Source organism: Lipotes vexillifer, unplaced genomic scaffold (assembly GCF_000442215.2).
Source record: "Lipotes vexillifer unplaced genomic scaffold, Lipotes_vexillifer_v1.1 scaffold629, whole genome shotgun sequence".
Taxonomy (NCBI): domain Eukaryota; kingdom Metazoa; phylum Chordata; class Mammalia; order Artiodactyla; family Lipotidae; genus Lipotes; species Lipotes vexillifer.
This window is the reverse complement of record NW_006774188.1, coordinates 566487-589239: the sequence shown is the minus strand read 5'-3', so window position 1 is coordinate 589239 and position 22753 is coordinate 566487. Positions and strand designations below refer to the sequence as shown.

The 22753-nt window shown below is 38.2% G+C and overlaps 2 protein-coding genes across 3 annotated transcripts in view; one reads left to right on the top strand and one right to left on the bottom strand.

The window, feature by feature from the left end:
• ATP6V1D (ATPase H+ transporting V1 subunit D) overlaps positions 1-22753 on the bottom strand; it is a 28563-nt gene continuing 5810 nt past the window's right edge. Inside the window, exons 1-9 of one of the 2 annotated variants that reach the window (XM_007449015.1) lie at positions 12636-12917; positions 8177-8294; positions 7271-7350; positions 5600-5667; positions 4831-4875; positions 3599-3702; positions 3078-3144; positions 1815-1893; positions 1-700 (exon numbers count right to left, since the gene is read on the bottom strand). In XM_007449015.1, the coding sequence (XP_007449077.1) occupies positions 559-700; positions 1815-1893; positions 3078-3144; positions 3599-3702; positions 4831-4875; positions 5600-5667; positions 7271-7350; positions 8177-8294; positions 12636-12676 (744 nt within the window). In that variant the 5' untranslated portion in view covers positions 12677-12917 and the 3' untranslated portion in view covers positions 1-558. Of the gene's footprint in view, positions 701-1814; positions 1894-3077; positions 3145-3598; positions 3703-4830; positions 4876-5599; positions 5668-7270; positions 7351-8176; positions 8295-12635; positions 12918-22753 lie in introns of those variants that run through there. The other variant, XM_007449016.1, reaches the window with a different exon arrangement.
• EIF2S1 (eukaryotic translation initiation factor 2 subunit alpha) overlaps positions 13199-22753 on the top strand; it is a 19777-nt gene continuing 10222 nt past the window's right edge. The window contains exons 1-3 of the mRNA XM_007449017.1: positions 13199-13440; positions 17412-17653; positions 22636-22715. Coding sequence (XP_007449079.1) covers positions 17413-17653; positions 22636-22715 — 321 coding nt within the window. The 5' untranslated portion in view covers positions 13199-13440; position 17412. The remainder of the gene's footprint in view (positions 13441-17411; positions 17654-22635; positions 22716-22753) is intronic.

Genomic DNA, 22753 nt, shown 5'->3' with positions numbered 1-22753 from the left:
TTCATTTTTAAATCATTTTACTGTATATTACCATAGTCACATTTGAATTGGCAGAACTGTTCCCATGACAGACAAGACAGACCTGTCATTCAAGGAAGAATAAGTGAAGGTTTTCATAATGTTTGAGAAGTCCCACAGTAACTAACACAAGGATGGCTACAGCAATCTCAGACAGTGGTGTGCAAGTAGGTAGGAACAAAGGGTGTTCCAGCAGTAGCTGGCATACGTGTGTTGGCCTGAGACCACTGCTGTTTCCTACGGGGAATTTCTTAATATGTTGGTAAGCAGGTCACTTGCAACAGACATGTAAGTGGAGTAGGGTGACACTTGGCAAAATAAATTCTATAAGTTTCTGGGCAGGTTTTCCAAATCTCACTGGTGATAAATGGTTGCTGAATTATGATTCTGCAAAGGTAATCCCATCAACAGACAACAGGGAATTTTACAACTGGTGAAATTCTTAGGCCAAAAATTAAATAGCCACGCATACCAAACCTACACACCGTGAATTAAAATGATGCCATGTTAGGCCTTCTGAAAGAATCAGAGCAGGAAAGATTATTCAAAGAGAAGATCGTCATCCTTCTCTTCAGCCAGAAGATTGGCAGGTTCCATCACCTCTCCAGCTGCCCTCCGTTGTTCCAAGTCCTTCTCAGACTTCTCCTTGAGAATCTTTTTCTTCTCCTGTATTTTCTTTAACCTATAAAATAAAGGAGGGAATTTTCTGAATGCTGTTTTGGTACTAAGTAGAATTGATTTCTTCTAGTTTTGTAACAAGGATAATAAACACCTACAAAGTAGAACAAAATTCTACCTTTATTAATTTCAATTTCAGTAACATATTTATAACCCATTTAAAAAAAAAAAGATTTGAGGTAGAATACACACACATTTTAAGCTAATAACTGATTTCAAAAGCTCCTGTCTCAGGGTGAAAAAACTTTGATGTCCATTCCCTGATAATGGAACAGGTTTTCAGCATTCAGACACTAAAATTTTGGATCATTCAATCTGGATTACCACAACCCTGCACATCAACTGAAGGACAAACTAAATTTTGCTAATTACGATTATAAATCATACTCAGATGCTACTCAAGGTCCAAGACAGCTATGTCTTTCCTGAATACGCCTGCCTTCACCTATCTCCCACTTCTCTGAAACTGACACACTGACCCCTGCACACCATCTATTTAGTATTTATTGTCCCTACTAGCTCTAAATGTTCAGAGCTAATTCCTATACAGGTATCATTTCTCTCCAAGTACTCTGACTTTCTAATGGTATGATTTATATTATTATGTAATGCCTCCAAGTACTTTATACTTTCTCCTGGAACATTTCCAACATGCAATACATATTTGTTGATTGACTGATTAATTCCAGTTTCTTTTTATGTGGGAGACACCCCATCTAAATCATTTCATTTTAAAGAATTATCGAGGCTATAGTTTCTCTGAAGGGCCTGCGTTTTCAGAGATGCCATATTTTAGGTGTGTGCAAAACTTGGCACAGATCTGTCTCCACAGCCTTTGGCAATATTATTTCTTGTTTCTTATCAGAATAAAATACAAGTTGTATTAATTTTTTTTTTTTTTTTTGCCCGCGCCACACTGCATGTGGGATCTTAGTTCCCCGACCAGGGATCGAACCCATGGCCCCTGCAATGGAAGCGTGGAGTCTTAACCACTGGACAGCCAGGGAAGTCCCAAGCTGTGCTAATTCTAAAGAACATAAGCCAACATGTCTCAGCAAATCGAGCTTTTGGAATATGGAAAAACAACAAATGATCAATAACTGCAAATTCCAACAAACCTATAGAACTCTTCTCTCTCTCTCTCATCCAGCTCTGTGATGATATAAGCAAGGGTACGTTCAATCCGGGGAATGATGACTAGGGTTTAAAAAATATATATATAGTGAGAACTTCAAATCTTTTTTCAAATTGCCAGTGCTCATTTGTATGACAGTAACTTATTTTTTCTAACTGTAAAATAAATGTACATTTAATGCAAAAAACAAAAACACAAAGAAATAAAATGAAGTATAATCCAACCACTCTACAGTTAACTAATTATAAATATTTTGGAATATGCCCTCATACTGTCTTTTCTATGGACAGGTAACACTGGACCGTGATAAATACAACACTGAATATACTGAATTTATATGAATATGTAACATTGAACCACAGATGTTATTTTAAATACAACAGCAATCCATTGTTAAAAACTGGAGCATTGAGCAGAGAGAATACAGTAAGTTGAATTTTGTGTCAATCATAAGGTTCTACTTTACACAGAATTTGCCTATTCTGCTTCTAGAATGTGAACTCCTTGTGAATTGGAACTGTTACCTTATCCATTTTGTTTTGCTTGCAATTCCATGCAAGAGGCTGGCACAAGCAAGCAGTCAGGAAATGTGTTTTGAGTTTTTAAAAAATGAGGTAACTTCCTCTTTAACACTAATAGAGCCCAAGCAAAATAACTTCCTTGCTGCTCAAATTTTGCTCCTTTCTTACTTTAAAATTGAGTGTTTCTTTAATGAAAACTGAGTTTCTTAAGCAAAAAGTACTGTGGCAACATTCAGCAGTCATAGTTTTAAAATAATGAAATGAGAGATAGAAAATAAATGCATCCAATGGGAAAATTTATTTTTAGGAATCAAGGAGAACAGCAAGAGAACAGGACATAAGGCCTAAGAAAGAGAGATTTAAAGTTTAATACTCCATGTGTTCAAAACCATTTATCACTCAGTCATTGGAAAGAACTTACAAAAACATTAGGGCTCTTGAGAAATAGTTTCACCTTTTATTCATTAATAATCAGAAATGAATAAAACATTCTGTACTTTTCAACTCACCACTCTCCTCTAACTGCCCTCTAAATCATACACACACTTCTATCAAAGGATTTACTAACAGTTATCTGTATTACTGACTCACTGCCCTTCCCACTGTGGACAGGGGCAACATCTTATTCACCAGGAGATCAGTGCCTGATTCCTAGTAGGTCCGTGACAAATGTGGAGGTGCAGACAAGAGGATGGACAAAGAGCCTCACAGCAGCTTACACTCACCATGTTCAATGGCATTTACACGCCTGTTGGTTATCTTAATAGCTTCATCCAAAGTAACAAAGGAAGTCTAAAATAAGAGGATAAATTAATAATGTAAGCACAAAGTCTTCCTACTCATGCCCTGTCCACCACTTGCCTTCACTCAGCACTTGTAGAAAACATTTGGAAACCAAGACTACTTCTTTTCAACATACTTAAACAACAGAAAATTCTTATGAGATTTCCATAGAGCTAACATGATTTCCATTCTATTAGAATTTGTTTACGTCAGACTCACCTGAAGTTATAAAAATAGCAAGAGAAGAGAATCATACACTAATGACCTAGATATAGATTAACTGGCCACAAAGGGGGGAAAAAAAAGGCTTTCATGCATAAACCATATTATATTTACATTTAAATCTATATTGACTATTGCTGTTCTCACCTAGCCAAGAGTGAAACTATACCATTGCACAAACATTTTGTTAGTAGTAAAAAGTAGGGACAATGGTGCAGAAGCCACCATTTCAGAAACTTACCTGCAGCGAAGCTAGTTCCACCAGTAGTTCCACTGCTTTGGCATAATTCCTCTTCAGTTTAGCCAACTGTTCGCCGCCTCTGGCTAAACCAGTCAGTTCATAACCTGAAAGAACCAGTCAGACAACATTTGTATTTAGGGTGTAATCTTCCCCATAAACTTCCCAAAAGAAGATAAGTCAAATCTTCCCCATAAACTTCCCAAAAGAAGATAAGTCAGAATAATACCAAACATGGAAAAACAAATTCACTAACCGAAACATTAAGTGCCCATTTCACTCCCCCAGAACTGTAGGACATGTTGCTGAATAGCTTTGCACAAGGATACTATTCTAAATCTAACTATAGGAGAAGTTACCTTGCTGGATTAACCAATGTACCCCTTCCCTGTGTAGATTATACTGCCTGATGCCCCAATACGGTTGACACTCTCTGTTAACAGGTGGCTCTCTAGAATATTCTACTTTATTCAAGCAGTACTAAATATTTGATGTGAACCAATTTAATATGAAGGCCAAAGAGAATATTGTTGTTTCTATGAAAGAAAGTTGATTACTTTGGAAAGACTCAACAAAGATGCATTACTACCTGAAACATGCTGTCAAATTAGGAAAAGGTGAGACAATTATAAAAAAATTGGAGAAGCTGGCTATAAAAGTCTAGGAAGATTCAGCATTCAGATTGTATCACAGTGTCTAAGATCTTACTCTACTTTAAAAAGACCCAAACTGGAAATTATAAACAATGCATTATGGGTGTCATTTATGCAGAAAGACAACATGGAAGTCTAATCAGTGGATTCATACTCAAAGAAAGGCCATGGCCTTATATTTTTAAATTTGCAAATTACTCTATAAATTTCTAGGTTGAAATAAAATATTTTAAGCAATGTATAATGTTTTGTGACTCCCTGCAATAACACTTTTTTGATAAACTGATAAATTATTATCCCAAATATATCTGATAAGAAGGCTTCTGGACTTCCTTCACGGTCCAGTGGTTAAGACTCCACACTCCCAATGCAGGGGGCACGGGTTTGATCCCTGGTCGGGGAACTAAGATTCCACATGCTGCCCGGCGAGGCCAAAAAAAAAAAAAAAAAAATGAAGGTTTCCAACACTGGAACCACTGAACTCTTAAGCAAGTCTATTTATCATCCTTTTCCAGAATAAAGTTCATTTAAAGAGGAACTGGAACAACCCAGAGACACACACATAAAAAGTTTCACACTTACTGTCAGTTCCTTCATGGTAATGTTCAAATACTGGCAAAGTAACACCTGTTAAACACAGAAACATATATGTATTCACAAACATGTCCTTGAAGTACTGTTTCTTAACCACTGTTTCCTGTGTTTCTTTTCCAGCAAATACTCAAAAGTCAAGAGATTGCCTGGAACTGTAACTGGTTTCAATGAATGAATTTAGGAACCTTCCTTCTTAAGTGTTCATTCCTATTCAAAAGTCAAATTATCCTTAGGGATCTGGCTGTTACAATGTTTGTTTGTTTGTTTTCTTTCATCTTTGAGGTATACATAATATACAAATAATTGCACATATTTTAATGTATACATTTTGATAAGTATAGAAATATACATACACCCATGATACCATCATCACAATTAAGGTAATAAACATATCCATCACCTCCAAAAGATTTGTGTCCCTTTTCCTGTGTGTATCTGTTAAGAACACTCAACATGACATCTACTTTCTTAAGTTTTTAAGTGCACAACACCCTATTAACTGTAACTATACTACTGTACAGCAGGTCTCTAAAATGTATTTATCTTGTATAACTGTAACTTCACATCCACTGAACAATAGCTTTCCCCACCCCCATCCCCTGGCAACCACTAGTAAATAAGTTTTAACGTGTAAAGCCAATCAACTTTGTCTAAGGAGAAAAGATTAATTGGGCCATCAAGATCTTGCTGTATAAATGGGTTAATTTTAAAATGTTATCTTTTCTCCACCAAGAGTTCCAAAGGGTTGAAAAGTTACCTGCTACATTATCTTTCTTTGCTCTAATCTTCACTTGGGCTTTATTTACATTTTGGATTACTGTGGTGCTGCAGAAAAAGAAAAGGCTTTGATTTAGTTGAGTTTTTTAGAGTGAGAAATAAACCAGCAGGGACCCATCAGGTGACTTCAGCAAAAGTAAGATGTCACGATTATGCTTTGATGATTGTCTTCTTTCAGAAAAGAACAATCACTACCAGAGGAGGGCCTCAGAGAGCAAAGTATGAACAATATTCAAAAATTAGCCATAAGAATACAAAGAATGATTTTAATGTACATGGACTGCTTAAGTTTTCAATCAGACATGTGGTGCATGGATGTGACTTTAGGGATTTTCATTCCACTAATGTAATTTGGAGAAAACGTTCCTTCCTTCTGGGTTTGCTGTTCAAATCTCTAGGTGTATCTAAGCAGGAGTTCAATTCCTTTACCTTGGAATCTATCTAATTTCCATCTGGCTTTGTCTGACTCCCCCCCTGTTACTATCACAAAATAAAGTGTCTTCCCCATAACCACCCTAAAACACTTTCACATACCACATACACACTATTTATTCCCGCCCTCTCATGGAAAAGTCAATGCAAATTGTTATCCTACCAACACTGGCAAAAATTAGAAGTCTACTACTTCAAAAGTTCTTATGAAAAAAAAAAAAAAAGGCCGGGCTTCCCTGGTGGCGCAGTGGTTGAGAGTCCGCCTGCCGATGCAGGGGACACGGGTTTGTGCCCCAGTCCGGGAGGATCCCACGTGCCACGGGGCGGCTGGGCTGGTGAGCCATGGCCGCTGAGCCTGCGCATCCGGAGCCTGTGCTCCGCCAACGGGAGAGGCCACAACAGTGAGAGGCCCGCATACCACAAAAAAAAAAAAAAAAGGTCTTATGCCCCTCAAGCTGTATGACTGTCCACACATAATGTTCCCACATAACACAAACTAAGAATGGAGGCATTGTGTTATTGGTAAAGAAGACTAAAATCAAAAACCCTGAAAACTTCCACTTCTGCCCCTGAGCAGTCATTTGACTTTAGGAAGGCACTAAACTTAAACTGAGAACAACAGTGCTCGCCTGGTCCACCTCACAGGCTTATTTGGAGAATCAAATGACATAATCAAACATAACATATGTAAAGCAATAACTAAGCCATTTTGTACACTTTGTAAAGCACACATTGACATATACCATAAAGTCCATGCCCTTTAAACAACCAATTCCATTCTCAAAAATTTTCCTAAGGAAATAATTCAACAGAAATTAAAATATATATACATAAAGATGTTCATGGCACCTTTTCTAATAATCCAAAAATCTGAAAATCAACCCAAAGGCCCACCATTACAGGAAAACGTTAATACATTATCATACATCTAAAGATTATGCAGCTATGTGAAAATAGGGGAAAATGTTTATGATACAGTACTAAATGAAAATGGACTGTAAAATATTAAGTATTCTGTGCCTGCAACTATGTAACAGATACACGTGGGTGGTAATAAACACAAAAGTGTTAAGGTGAAGGGGTTAAAAGTGTTCTTATTATTACTATATCATTTGTCTTTAATGCTTATGTATTTCTTTAAATTAAAAGAGGCTTTTAAATGAAATTATGAACATGATAGCACTTTGTTTTTCAAAACACCCCACTTAAGTGTTCTTACCTGAAGTCCCCTGCTGTGAACTTGGCCTCAGCAAGTGAAAAGGCAGCTTCTCTCATCACTTCACCCATCAACATTTTAGTCTGGAAAAGCAAAAACCAACAGCCAATAAAACCAAGTTTTTTACAGGGAAAAATCATATCATAATCATGTTCCTTTAACAACCATCAGTATTTTACACCAGGTGTACATGTAAATATTGATTTGGTAACAATAAAATAAATATATCCAATTTTGCTTGAACAGTTTTGGTTTTATGGTTACTAACAATGTTGCAAAACCATGAGTTTTATAATTAAAATACTGGAACAAAGGCACTAAGAAATAGAAAACTGAACTTTACTGAAGGGCCTACCTTATTCCTGAATGAGTCCATGCTGTTTTGCTCAAATTAATCTTTTAAATTCACTATACTGCTCTCAAAATCCTAATGGCACAGTGATTCTAAAATCTGGAATATTTAATGTTTGAGAATACACAATAATTTTTTTGAAAGAGAAAAAAAACTGGGACAGGTGGGTAGAAAGTTACCAGACAGGCCAGAGGACAGTTATAATAAATACTGGGGAAAGAGCATTTCGGGCAGTAGAAACAGCTAATGCAAAGGTCCTAGAGGAGGATGTTAGAAAAAAAGCTCCAAATGAGATCAGAGGGGCAGGCAGGGGCCAGAGTAGATCAAGTGGGGTTTGAGGGCAAGAGTAAAGAGTTTGAATCTTAGAAAACTAAAAAAAAGAAAAAAAAAAAAAAAAGAGTTTGAATCTTATTAAATGTACTTTCTGAAACTTGTGACATTTATAATGGCATTTTTACTTTTGAAAGAAAAAAGTTTAATTAAAATACCAATGGCCGTGCTGGATTTTCCATAGATACTTCTAAAGTAAATACAATTCGAAGCAAACTTCACTCTACCTCTATTATCTTCTTAAGGATCTGTCGAAATCGAAGAGTTAAGGCGTCAGATTTTTTCTTTAGGAGGTTTCGACCTGTCTGTGCTCCTTTTAACCGAGCCCTCATGATGGTCTGTGCCCTATGTAAATAAAGTTAAACACATTTAAAATAAAAATACTTCCCCAATATGGTGTTAAAATTATGCTAATTCCTTGATGTCATGAGAGCAAGAATATATACCATTTGTGACTGACAGGCTTAATTGGTTTCTCAATACTGTAGATTTCCACCCTCAGTGTTCCATAAATAAGAAGTCTTTTTTATTTAAAACAGAAACAATCCTTTAATAAATAAGAATTTAATAATTTGATAAATAAGTTAATAAATAATAATTTAATAAATTATAATTAATATTACTTAATAATTGGTTAATTTAATAAATTTTATTATGATTTAATAAATATTTATTAGAACTATTTTATGATGCCAGCATAGTTTAAATAATTACTTGATTTGTGAGTTAAAACAGTATATGTTTCCATTAGGGATGCACTAAGAATTAAAAAAAAAATCTGTCCAATGATATATATCAAAATTTGAAATGCTTACCTTCAGGACCAACAATTCTACTTTAAGGGATTTATCCCCCTGATTTACTCCCACATGTACACAAAAACATGTAAAAGGTCAAGGACGAGTAGTCCAGCCTTATTTATAATAGCAAAAGGGTGGGAACAAGTTAAATGTTTCACAAATCATGGTTCATCATACAACAGAATGATATGAAGCCATTAAAAAAAAGAGGAAGGTAGATCTGCATGTGCTCCTCATATTATATTGTCTCAGTTATGCACAGTAAGGGATGAATGTGCTTATATAGATAAAGAGAATAGTTCTAGAGAGGTTCACAGAAAGTGGTCTAACAGTTTCCTTTGGAAAGTGAGGTTGAGTGAAAAAGATGGATTTTTTTACTACTATATTCTGTTTTACCTTCTGTATTTCATACCACAATCATTTATCACTTTTTCCATTAAAAGTGTGGCATTGAAGTGTTTTGATATCATCAATTAAGACTCTACTACCAATCACTTTACTAATTTGTAAATGACTCCAGGTAACAAATGACACATATAAGTAAACACTTCTGAGAAGTGACAAGCCACTTAAATCTCCTTACCTCCCTATTTCAATCTCTTCCCATCAGAAACCCCAAAACCAAAGTCAAGAAAGCAACAGCAGAAATTGACATTTCCATTCTTGCTACCATATGCCAGATAAAATTTAATAATGAGAAAAAAAAGTGGATAATAAGATTCAATAATCAATTGTATAACATACTTAAAGTGATTTAAGGGGACATAATTTCATATGACTGGTGTTATTACCAACTGCAAAATAGTTTTTGCTAAACTTCTGACTAAATTCTTAGATTATACTGAATCTTCTACCATAGGCCAAAGGTTACTAAAATCTATAGCTGGAAGGGGCTTTAGACATTATCTTGAAAGATAGGAAAACGAAGCTCAGAAAAGTGAAACGACTTTCCCACAGTCACTCGGTGAAGAAAACGCAGAGCAAGACCTGAAACAGATTTCTGACTCCAGGGATTTAACCAAGGTTCAAACCTAGGTTCACTGTACCCCAACCATGTGCCATACTGCCTCACCTATAGATTAAGGGGACATAATTCAGGTGAACAGTTCTGTCTTTGAAAAACTAGCTATCAGTGGCTGAATTTGCACTGACTAGCCTCATTGGAGGTCTAACCAAGTGAAGCTGGTTCAGCTTCCAGCTGAGGAAGAGCTATGCACCTCAATGTGTACATTTAACATACTGTGTTGTTGACACTAACCACCAGATTTTGGGCTCAAAGAGTTGAACCAAATTTCAGTCAAATCCTAGTACTGCAAACGGCAGCAAGTTTACAGTAAAAAGCTAATTTTAATTTCCTCCTATATTTCTTTTCTCATGAAACAGACAAATTTTAATTCTTGAGACTCAAAGAGTGACGTGTCCAAGGGCTTATAGCCAGTACGTAGGAGAACCTGGATGTGACTGACTTCTGTTGACTCCAAATCCTTCATGCCTCCTCTGCTTCCACTCTAAACTTGTTTTGCTCTCTCTGGTGCCTAAGTGGGTGACAGCCCCATTTCACAGGATAACACTGTAAGGTAGTAGTGTCTGAAACAGAAGTCACTAGTGTATTTTCTAGCCTCGCTCTTTAAACACTTGTTCTTTCACAAGTTACAGAGCTGCTTGGCCCCCCAAAAAAATGTTTGACCTTCAGCTAGGATGATGACTTTGCTTTCCAGCTGAATCAAAAACATCTGACTACATGACAAAGTACCTGCTGATAAGCCTTGGGGAAAATATTTAGAGAAGCAGTTACTTCCTGCACCTGATTTTCCTCTCAATCGGCAAGCTGAGTGCTCTCAAATAGCAATTTTCACCTTCACAAACCTATCATTCTTGTCTAAGCCCAAAGAGTGTATTTTCACCTCTTAGTCTCAAAGTAAGAACAAAACAAAACAAAATGTTAACATTCTGACTACTATCAAAGATAAACACAACCAGACATTAGTTAAAGCTGTGAAAACAGATATTATTCAGTAACCACTGACCGCAGGGGAAAGAGCTGAGCTCCTTCCTGATTGTGCACAGGTGATTAGGCATTTTAAAATGAGTGAGGAGAGTGAGAGTGGACGCGAGTCAGAGAAAAATTCCAAAAGGTTGGGCATTGGAAATGCCATCAGGCCAGCTGTGTCTGCTAGCAGGCAATTAAGGAAGGGCGGTCAGGGGCATAGTCTCAGGTGTTGCATAGAACAAAGAGTAAATTCTGGCTGGATGAGTTTTCTCAAGCAGGCATTTTACTAGGGGCTGGAGTCATTCTAGGAACATAGCCTTAGGCTACTAGAAGCCATGCTAGCGTCTGGTGTCTCTTAGGGCAGAGGTTTGGATGGAGTCAGTCTTTAAGTGCTGGGAGTTCTACAGTCCTCACTACCCCAGAGTAGTCCTGAGCCTTATCTATTTCACAGGCACTGCCTTTCTCCACAACTGACTGACTTCCCACCTAGGACTAACAGCTATTAGAAAGTCAGTAGGTGAAGGTAGAAACCAAACAAACAAAAACCCCTTCATTTCATTAAAAGCTGTAGCCACCCAGGTAGGTACAGAAATCTAGGTTTGGGGTTTAAATATAACTCTTATTTTAAAGCATCTTCAGATTCTCTGAGAAAAAGCCAAAATAAAGAAAAACAACAGAACACCCCCAAAGAGATAGGACCACAATCAAAAGATCTAAGTGTCAAAGCCAAAACTGATTTTCTGCTCCTCAGTGAAAAAAAGAGGAAAAGGAAGAGGGGCAGGGGGATGGGGAGAGGGCAAATAAGAACAATCTTTACCTTCCACACGTTGTTAGACACATTTGAGAAAACTCAAAATTTTTCTCCTGACAAAGAATTCAGGCCCAAAGAGAAAAGGAGGCCACAAGTGAACAGATTCCACGGCATGGGTTCATTCAAGTAACATTTTTTGTGGACCTTCTGTGGATTAATAATCAAGACACTTCTCATCCTGGAGAGAGCTCACAGTTCAGTGGTAAATATACATAAACAAATATGCACTTTATAATGTGATGGGTGATATTAACAGAAGTCTGAATGAGATGCAATGGTGACAGACAAAAGGAGTGCCTCGGAAATTCAGGTCTAGCTTCCCACCGCATGTGACATTTCAGGGGGTCTTGGAAAATGAGTATGGGTATCCAAGATCGAACCTGACGCCCACTTTAGGGCGTTTCGATTCAACCCCCAAATTGGCTTAGAAGCCTGCTTCCCACCGCAGTAGACTTCTCTTCTCAAAGCATTTATCAGGGCTTCCCTGGTGGCGCAGTGGTTGAGAGTCCGCCTGCTGATGCAGGGGACGCGGGTTCGTGCCCCCGGTCCGGGAAAATCCCACATGCCGCGGAGCAGCTGGGCCCGTGAGCCATGGCCGCTGAGCCTGCGCATCCGGAGCCTGTGCTCCGCAACGGGAGAGGCCACAACAGTGAGAGGCCCTAGTACCGCAAAAAAAAAAAAAGCATTTATCAAACTTCGTCCGCTTGTCTATCCCTCCACTAAACTGTGAGCCCTGTTAGGGCAAGAGTGGCGACGATTCATAGTTATATAAATCCAGTGTCCGGATCAATAAGGGAATATGGAATGAATGGCTCGATTAATGACTAAAGTCAGCGGATCTCTACAAAAGCCAGCAGGCCGGGCGCCTGTTCTCACGTGCTGGACTTGCTCTGTCCAGTCTGGTTCACTCAGAGGAATGTGTAAGGGGCCCCTCAAGGAGCCTCGCCCTGGACTCACGAGAAGAGACTGGAGAGAGCTCAGGTCGGCCCAGGAAACAAGGAGCCCCGCTGCTGGTCCAGGGTATGGAGGGACAGCGGCTCGGGAAGGTCTTCCTGAACACCTGTTCGTTCCATTCGTTTACTTACATTCTCGAGGGAAAGATTTCAATTCGGTCTTTGGCCGACATTCTGACGATGACTGTTAGGCCCGGGTCCCTGGCCGGGCAATCGTGGCTGCAACAAACCCAGCAACTGACTCTTCCCCTACCTGAGTCAGCTGGTTGTGTCACGTGACCCCCCTGGCGTTGCTAAGAGGCAGCCAGGATACGCCTTCTTCACTTCCGCTTCCTGTCGGTAAGGGTGGGGGTAGGGGTGTGAGGAAGTCGACAGGAAGAAGGCGGTGCCCGGATGTTGAGGCGCGCGCACCCCAGAACCGCCTCTCATTTCCGGTTCGTCTTCTAGCACCCACCCCCGCCCCCCGGGTCTCCAGCTCCCAGGCGGCTGCGCAGGGCGAGGCGAAAGAACAGGGAAGAGTACACTCCTTCTCTTCCTCCACTTTTCATCTTTGGTCACAGCGCCACCTCATGGTTTATTAAAGCTTTCAGAGAGGATTTATTTTTCAGGGACAAGGAATCAGAGTCCTCCCTCTCACCTGCTCCGTAAAGGTTACTTAGCGAAAGCTAAAGACAGCGAGAAAACGTACTTTTCAGGTCTTCCTAAGGTCCACATTCTTCTTTGTTCTCGGAGGACCTGGACTCTATGGTCAGTGACGAAGAGGGGCCTCCATCCTGTTGGCGCTTGCGTGCTGAGAGGTGGTTCCGCATGCGCGGTGGGGTCGAGCGAAGCGCACGCTGAGGAGAGTCGGCGGCTGTTACGGGTGGATCAAGTCTGGTCTCTCCGATTGAAGAGCGTGGCGCCGGACACCAGTGCAGGATTCACACACATACCTCAGGTGACTAGTCGCCCCGATCGGTTTCTCCAGGAATTCACTTTGGTTGTGTCCAGTGACATGGGTGGTCGATAGAGGGTAGGCCCGGGCTAACACCCCCTCCTTCTCCCGTCCCTGCGCGGGAAGTGTCTGCACACAGCTGCCACCGCCCGCCGGCTCCGTGTCGGTCTCCCCGTGTAGCGGAGGTGTCATGGTGCGAACGGAGGCCTCTCGTGAAGGGAGGCGGGCCGAGTGACTGAACAGCCCTTTCAGTGTGCTTCAAGTGGGGACGCCGTGAGGTGGGGCGGCCTTGGGAGAATGCCGTGACGCCCCCGAACCGGGACGCGGAACACTTTGCCCTCTCCGGACCTGAGAGTTCCATCCTTTTTCTTTTTACTTCCGCGCCAGCAAATACTCTCAATTGTAACCAGACCGGGCACTTCAAGGAACCCGTTGATTGGGCCACGATATTGACAAGAGTTGGGTTAAAAAAAAGATCCAATAAGTGATATTAAAAGAAATCGAAGCTGCTGTCGCCCTGTGTTGCTGGAGTGGTGCGTTTCTGGAGAATGAGTCGCTCCTTAAGATGGAACTAAAAGATCCTACTGAAGAGTTTATTACTCTTCGTATCGGTTTGCTCTGTTTCAGCACCGATGAGAATAGAGTTGTAGAAATACGCGCTGTGATCTTACGGTTAAGCAGAACTAAAAAAACACATAAGATACAGGAATTTTAGGTCCCTTTTGTCAGCGCCCCAAACTTAGGCTACTTTAACGTTCATTAATAAGAAACATTGTTTCTTGGGGAAAAGGTGTAGCAAAGAAGTCTTGTCTTTTCTACCGATTTAAGCTGTTATCCAAGGGGGAAAAAACCTTGTAACTCTGTGTCTTTCAGTAGTTTGGAATTATTTACATAGAGGTTTACTGCCTCTTCTCAGTTCATTGGATGCCAAATGACAGCGATTCTCAAAACATCTCAAAAAGATGCACAGTAATGTTTTTAGAGATGGGTGCTTCCTCTTTCAATGACAGTGAACTAGTTTAAAAGCTTTATTTGTGTAGCACTTATATAGTAAAAACGAGCATTCAGAACATAACTGTTAGGGCCGAATTAGAATGATCATGGGAGTTGCCTCTATCACATCGTACTTTACTTTGGAAAAGAATGTGGACTTCTGTATCCATTATGGCGACTTGACCATGCAGTGGTTTAAGAAGTCCTGCCTACTGTTTGACCAGGCAAAATTACTGACATTGCAGGGTATTTGAAATTATCTTGGAATTCAGTTCATGTATTTTGAAAGATGGGTGTTCTTTACTGGAGAACACATACTGTATTGTAGTACTCTGACATATTAAGGCTTTGTGGGTTAAACTCTGGAGTCAATGTCAGATGACCTGGATTTAGCTCCTGTTGTACTTAGTAAGCATTTGTCTTTGAGGAAGTCATTTAATACTTTGTTTTAATAATAAAATAATTGTTTAATGAATTAAGTTACAAAATGGAAATGATACATCCTTTGCCTTTTAATAGCTTATATTTGTATAGCACATTACACTTTCCAAATTTTATCACATGTATATTATTTCATTTGATACCCGCCACAAACCGGTGAAGTACATGGCACACACTAGAAACTACAGTTAATGGGAATGCATTTCCCAAGCAGCCACAGCTAGTAAGTAGGAGAGTGAAGTCTGGAACCCATGTCTAGAACTATTCCCAAAGTCAGGCTATGCTACTTGCCTGACTTGAGGACCCTATTGAGGGCAAAATAAATAAGTCGAAGTGCTTTGAAAATTATGTAAAAGGGCTGATAGATACTTGGTGTGTGACTCCTATTTTCCTGACTGAGTTTTTTCAAAGTTAGTGTTATTAGCATATTTCCATAAATAAGGAGATAGGTTCAAAATCTGTCAACCATTATGCAGGTTCTTTTGCAAAGTAGATTTTTTTTATACTCCACTACTTGTCTTTTACTGTGAATGACATGCCATTAGCAGTATTCCTTTATTTACACCGTCTATTGCAAAGAGACTTGTACCTCCTGAAGCATTAGCATCCATACCTCCCTTCAGGATTCTTTTACACGATTGCCTGTGTTCTTTACAATCGAATTAAGTCTTGCTTTTCCAAAATTATTGGCTTTACTATTTGAAGAAACTTGGTGAGTAAAAGTCGTTAGCACCTGTTAAATCTCTTAAAACTGTTTCATACATTTCCATAACGTTTATTTTTATATCCAATTTGAAACTTTTTCAGCTCTCAAATTTTAGTACTTTACATGCAGATATTTGACAACAGTTGTCCAAGAAAAAAAAAAGCCCTGCTTAAAAATGAAACAACCAGCTCAGCTGTTTCTTGGTGGGTAATTGAATGTCTGCTTCCCTTTATTTGCTAAATCCCTGTTTTGTCAAGCTTCAAAGAGAAATATATCTCTGCCACTATTATTAATATGCAGCTTTATTTTTTGTTATACAGGATAGGTTAATACTAAAAGTTTGCACTAATTTATAGTTTATGTTCCAGCACTGAATATGTACATTGATAGTGCTTTTTGTTTAAGATGTTTTACTGATTGTCATGTATTTATCAGTGATATTGAGAGAAAATATAGCCTGATGTATAAGACACAAACTATGGATTCAAACTTCATAGGTTCAGATTTTGACTGTCACTTGTTAGCAGTATATGACAAAACAAGATGCTTAACCCATGCTTTATGTTTTTCATCTATAAAATGGGGAAGACTAGGAGGAAAGTGATACCTCAGGGAGATAGGCAGTGGCCAGATAATATAGGACCCTGTAGGTAGTGGAAAAATGTATAAATCAGTGGGTAAGCCACTAGGAAGAAACATGTGAGTGCAGGTAGCAAGTTCTCAAACTGCTCTGAAGCAGAACTCTGGTGTTCTATGAGCTGGATGTAGGTGTTCTGTCTTTAAGATAAGTAATGACAGTCTTATTTCCCAATTAATAAGAAAAAAATAAGTTAGTAGGTGAAGTTTCACAAATTTTTCATAGGACCTTAGGTCTTATTATTGCCTGTCTTCTGAGCTTTGACAATAGTAAATTAGTTAAGATTAGCAGAAAAACATGAAAATTATCAACTATGATTAATTTGAGAGCTTCCTTTTAAAAATGTATTTCTACATATGGTATGATTTTAGGCCTGTGGGTCATAAAAGGAGTGGTGTTGAAAGTAGGTTGGGTGGATCAAAGGGAGTAGTTTTAAATATATTTAATGTGTGGAGGTTAAAAGAAACTTGAACTTTATAGTAGTGGGAATCTATAAAGCTGTTCTCGAGCTTGGGTATAACTATTCAACAAAAGAGAAGAATATTTGGGAGTAATGGGAAAAGTGGGAGCTAAAAATTATGGTAGTTGTGAATTAAATTCAAGTTTGTTTTAAGAGGAAAAAAATTCAGATTAGTGTCTTTTGTGATTAATAAATTTTTTGTTTTTGTCTTGAAATGTGATACTATAATTTTGGCTATAATAAATAATAGAGTATATCATTTGATATGTGGTTAGGGTTAGGATTTAATTTTTTGGAAGAGTCTTCCCTTCATATAGCAGGCGGTAGCATATCCAGTCTTAGCTGACTTGGAGGAAGAGTAGCTTTAGTTTTTCTGACAGGTTTATAATAGTAGTGATGCTTCCTATCATTTGTTATTTCTTAAAGTATTAAAATAATATTTTACTCTTAAGGTGTACCTTTAATCCTTCAGTGTCAGGACTTTGTAAATGGTCATTATTTTTTATGAGTCCTCTGAAACTGATGGTAGAGAATCACACAAGCCTTACAAAACTGTGGAGCAAAATAAAAATTAAAGCTTGATTCCAGAACATTCCTCTGTTTTCTGGTACCATTTAAGAAGTTTAAAGAGGGGGAGAAAACCGTTAACTTCTTCCAGTGGCAAGATGTGGAAAATTGACATTTTTAAATTTTGACCTTAACTGAACACTTACTTGATTCTTTTGTTCAGATTGCAGAATGCCGGGTCTAAGTTGTAGATTTTATCAGCACAAATTTCCTGAGGTGGACGACGTAGTGATGGTGAATGTAAGGTCCATTGCTGAAATGGGAGCTTATGTCAGCTTGCTGGAATACAACAACATCGAAGGCATGATTCTTCTGAGTGAGTTGTCCAGAAGGCGTATCCGTTCTATAAACAAACTCATCCGAATTGGCAGGAATGAATGTGTGGTTGTTATCAGAGTGGACAAAGAAAAAGGTAAATGAGAAAAAGATTTAAAATAATTTAATTTTAAAAATTTGTATTTACTTATTAAATATAAGTTTATATTTAATATATAAATATTCATATATTAAATAATTTATATCTGCAAATCTTTGATTTAAAATGATTTATTTTAAAATATATTTTTTGTAAATTGCCTACTGAAGTTAAAAAAAAAAGAAAAACCTCCTTTTGTCCTTAAACTCTTTTACATACAAAGTTGTTAGAGACGGGTGCTAGTTAACCATCTAAACAAGACCTTTTAAGTTAGTAGTGGTTTTTTTTTTTTTAATTAATTTTATTTATTTATTTATTTATTTTGGCTAAGTTGGGTCTTTGTTGCTGTGCGCGGGCTTTCTCTAGTTGCGGCGAGCGGGGGCTACTCTTTGTTGCAGTGCATGGGCTTCTCATTGCGGTGGCTTTTCTTGTTGCAGAGCATGGGCTCTAGGCATGCGGGCTTCAGTAGTTGTGGCTGGTGGGCTCTAGAGCGCAGTCTCGGTTGTGGCGCATGGGCTTAGTTGCTCCACGGCATGTGGGATCTTCCCGGACCACGGCTCCAACCTGTGTCCCCTGCATTGGCAGGCAGATTCTTAACCACCACGCCACCCGGGAAGCCCAGTAGTGGTTTAATTAGTACATCCCAGGACTAGTTTTTGTGAGCCAAGTAACTTGAATTTTATTCCCGGAGGTTATCGGGATCTTGATAATTGACTCATTGCCAAACTCACCAAACTCAGAGAGACAGATAAGCAAACCAGAGTACTAGTTCATTCATATTTGTCAGGTGCCTTTTTATTGATTTAGAGTTAGATTAGTAATCAGGTTATTGAATAAGTGATGGAAATTGGGCAAAGGTAAGTGGATTTTAGGAATATTTTTTATGTCTTTAAAAAAGCAATATACTGCAGACACACACCCAAAACCCAATATTGTATGTCTCTGGTAATCAGAATGTTTGTGACCCCCAGATCCTCTGGGATCTTTCCAGCAGAGATGAATAGGTATTCATTTATTTACGCTTTGGGTGCCCCTTTTTTGGACCCCATGTAAATCTTCACCTTTGTGAACACAATTTTTCTAAATATATTGTATAATACCATTGAGTAGGTTTTGTCTTCAACTGGCTTAATATAGTTAAGATAATTTGTTTCAGTCATCTTACTATAGTTTGTTAGGTTTTAGTTTCAGGCAAGTGGTTACCGTCATGCTTAAAAGACCAATCAGTCACCCTGACTGAGCTTGGCTTTCTGAATCTCCTCAGCCATCTAGTTAATTGATACTTCTGCAAATGAATAATTTTATACATAACTGACTTCTTTTCTGATTATAATCTTAGACAATAAACTTTCGAGGCAGCTTATATTACCCCTTAGGTGGTGCTACCACTTAGCACATTGATTATTCTAAATGCTTTGATATGACTTACTTGTGGCACCCTCCCCAGCTTCCATTTATTAAACTGCTTGAAGACTGAGATTATTCCTTAAACTTGTGTTTCGTTGTTGCTCCAGTAGGACCTCGAATGGTGTCTTATCTTATATTGCTTTCCTATTATATGAAATATATACACAAAAAGGAATCAAATACATTTTCAACTGCCATCAGAAAAAGTGAAAGGGTAAACTTGTATATGTACAGTATTTACATGTAAAATTTTATTTACATAATAGCATTGTTTTTACAATGTTAATTAAAAACAAGAAACAATCTAAATTATATAAATATAATATAAATCAATATAAATCATGACACAACTAAGCAAGGCAATTTTATACAGAATGGGATCTGAATATTCTGATATGAAAAGATCTCCAGGGTAAGATAAGAAAAAAAGCAAAGTGCAGAAGATGTATAGAAGGGATCCATTTCTGTTACTAGAAGATTCAGTCCTATTGGATAAACCATTCATCATAACTGCTATAAACCCTAAACAAGTATCTGAATGGGTGGTAAAAATTACTCAAGGAGAGTGGGAGCAACCAAAAGCAGGCTGAAACTGAAATCAGGTTGACACTTGGAAGAAAGGAACTGCACTGGATAAATTTTACAGTGTTTTGACTGAGTGCATGTTACAGACAACTTCCAAGCAGGGCATTGAAAATTCTAGGGGAAAACCTACAGTCTTAATGGCTTGAGAGCCAGAGATGAGAGTTCTGGACAACCACAACAGTTGGAAAGTAGTGATAGGGGTTAGAGAAAGGAGAGACACAGAGGGAGAGCCCCCAAGTTTATATATAAACTCTGCTGAAATCTCTGGCCAGCCCGTGAAACTAGTAATACACAGGGTAGACTGCAGCCCAATAGGGTAAAAATCTAAACAAATTTTGTTTGCTTTCCATCTGGGGAGACAGAGCTTATAGTTTTGAATTCAAACAAGCTAACTGCTAAAACAAAAATTCAGTATCCTTGGGAATTCCCTGGCAGCCCAGTGGTTGGGATGCCTCACTTTCACTGCTGAGGGCGTGGGTTCAATCTCTGGTCGGGAAACGCAAGCCGTACGTATCAGCCAGAAAAAAAAGAAAAAATTCAGTGTCCCTAAGAGGAACCTAAAGGAATTCACAGTGTGCCACATACATTTCCTAATGTCAAGGTTACAACTCAAATTGCTAAATAGTTGAAGAAACAGGAAAATATGACCCATACAAAAAAGGTAATCAATGGAGACTGACCTAGAGATCACCCTAATGTTGGAATTAGCAGATAAGCATTTTAAAGTAAATGTTATAACTGCTCAAAGATATTAGGAAAATATGCTTAATAGTGAATGAACAAAATGAAATCTCCGTAGAGAAATTAGAAACTCTCATAAAGAACTAAATATAAATTATAGAAATGAAATGTGTAATATCTAAAAAATTCACTGGATGGGCTAACAGCAGATAAAAGATGACAGAAGGCTCCTTGAAATTTGAAGGTAGTTCATTTAAAAAGAACCAATCTGAAGAACTGAGAAGAAAAAAAAAAACAAACCTGTCAACTATCAAAAGCTCTATTCCAAAAGAAGGGGAGAAAAAGAAAGAACAGAAAATATATTTGAAGAAACCATGGCCAAAAGTTTCCCATATTTGCTGGGGAAGAAAAATGTTTATATATTAGAGGAGCTCAGCAAACCTGAAGCAGGATAAATACTAAGACCACATTTAGGCATACCAGACTATTGAAAAACAGAGAAAATCTTCAACGTAGCCCTAGGAAAATGATGTTATTTATAGGGGAACAGTAATACAAATTACTGTGGCATTCTTATTGGAAATAATGAAGGTCAGAGCATTGATTGATATCTGTAAAACACTGAAAGAACACTGTCAAACCAGAATTCTGTATTTGAAGAAAATATTCAACAACAAAAATCAAATGAAAACATTTTCAGGTATATAGAAACTAGGGGGATTTATTACCAGGTAAGACCTACATTATAAGAGATGGTAAAGGAAATTGTTCAGGCTGAAGAGCTGTGATGGCTGAAATGGAAAATATGTGGGTAAACATAAAAAAACCATTTTCTCCCTCTTTATTCTTTTTTTTTAAATGGGGGTGTAGTTGATTTACAATGTCGTGTCAGTTTCCAGTGTACAGCAAAGTGAATCTGTTATATACATATATCCACTCTTTTTTTTAGATTCTTTTCCCATGTAGGCCATTACAGAGTATTGAGTAGAGTTCCCTGTGCTATACAGTAGGTCCTTATTAGTGATCCATTTTATATATATAGTAGTGTGTATATGTCAATCCCAGTCTTCCAATTTATCCCTCCCCCCACCATCCCCTGGTAAACATAAGTTTGTTTCTACATCTGTAACTGTTTCTGTTTTGTAGATAAGTTAATTTGTACCCTTTTTTTAGATGCCACATATAAGCGATGTCATGATATTTGTCTTTCTCTGTCTGACTTACATCACTCAGTATGACAATCTCTCCATCCATCCATGTTGCTGCAAATGGCGATATTTTGTTCTTTTTTATGGCTGAGTAATATTCCTTTGTATGTATGTACCACATCTTCTTTATCTGTTCCTCTGTTGGTAGACATTTAGGTTGCTTCCATATCGTGGCTATTGTAAATAGTGCTGCAGTGAGCATTGGGGAGCTCCCTCATAATTCTTTAAAATACATTTAACTACTTGTCTCATTGTGTACCCATGGGACTTTTATTTATGGAGGTGACTGGTGACATGGAGAGGCCAATGCCATTGAAAGAACATTTTTATTATTGAAGTTTCCCAAGAGATGGGAACCCAGCATGCAATGCAAAGCCAAATGAGGAAGCACCGGTTTTGATCAGGAGATAGAAGGAGCAAGGGGAAAGCCTAGGCCAGAGCTTTTATTGAGGTTTCCATGACAAAGGCAAGGTAGTCGGCATAAACAGTTTAGTGTTGGCTCATTTGAATAGTTTGGGCAGGGCTTGGTGCATTGGGGCTTTCCCTAGTTGTCTGGTACCTGCCTGGCTGTATGCTGGTTTACGGCATGGGATAATATTGGCCTGCTGTGTGGAACTTTGATGAGATGATTGGGGGCATGGGCTCTAGATTGGTTGATTTGCATGTAAAAGGCTGCTCCCACTGAGGGCTTTGCCAACTCTAAGAATTGGCTAGTGCCAGGCACGGAAGTCTCTTCCCCAGTCAGCCAGGCCACAAATGTCAGAGCATCAAGAATACAGAAAATATAGTTAATGCAGTTGACCCTGTGATGAACGGATGCCAAATAGACAAATACAGTGTCTTTTGGCTTTAGCTCTCATTTGGATAATTGAAAATTATTCCCTCCACTAAGGTAATAGAATACGCAGTTACATGATAAAAATTCATTTCTGAAAACAAAAATCTCTTATCTTGTACTTTTTATGCAGTATTTTGTTGATACGATTTTAGTGGGGAATAAGTGTAGGTATGCCAACCCAACAATATGGTGGTGAAAATTGTCACAGTGATTCTTTAGCACCTAGACAGAGATAATTTTTTCATATTTTTCTCCTATAGGATATATTGATTTGTCAAAAAGAAGAGTTTCTCCAGAGGAAGCAATCAAATGTGAAGATAAATTTACCAAATCCAAAACTGTAAGTTGATTTTTTTTTTTTTTTTTTTTTTTTTTTTT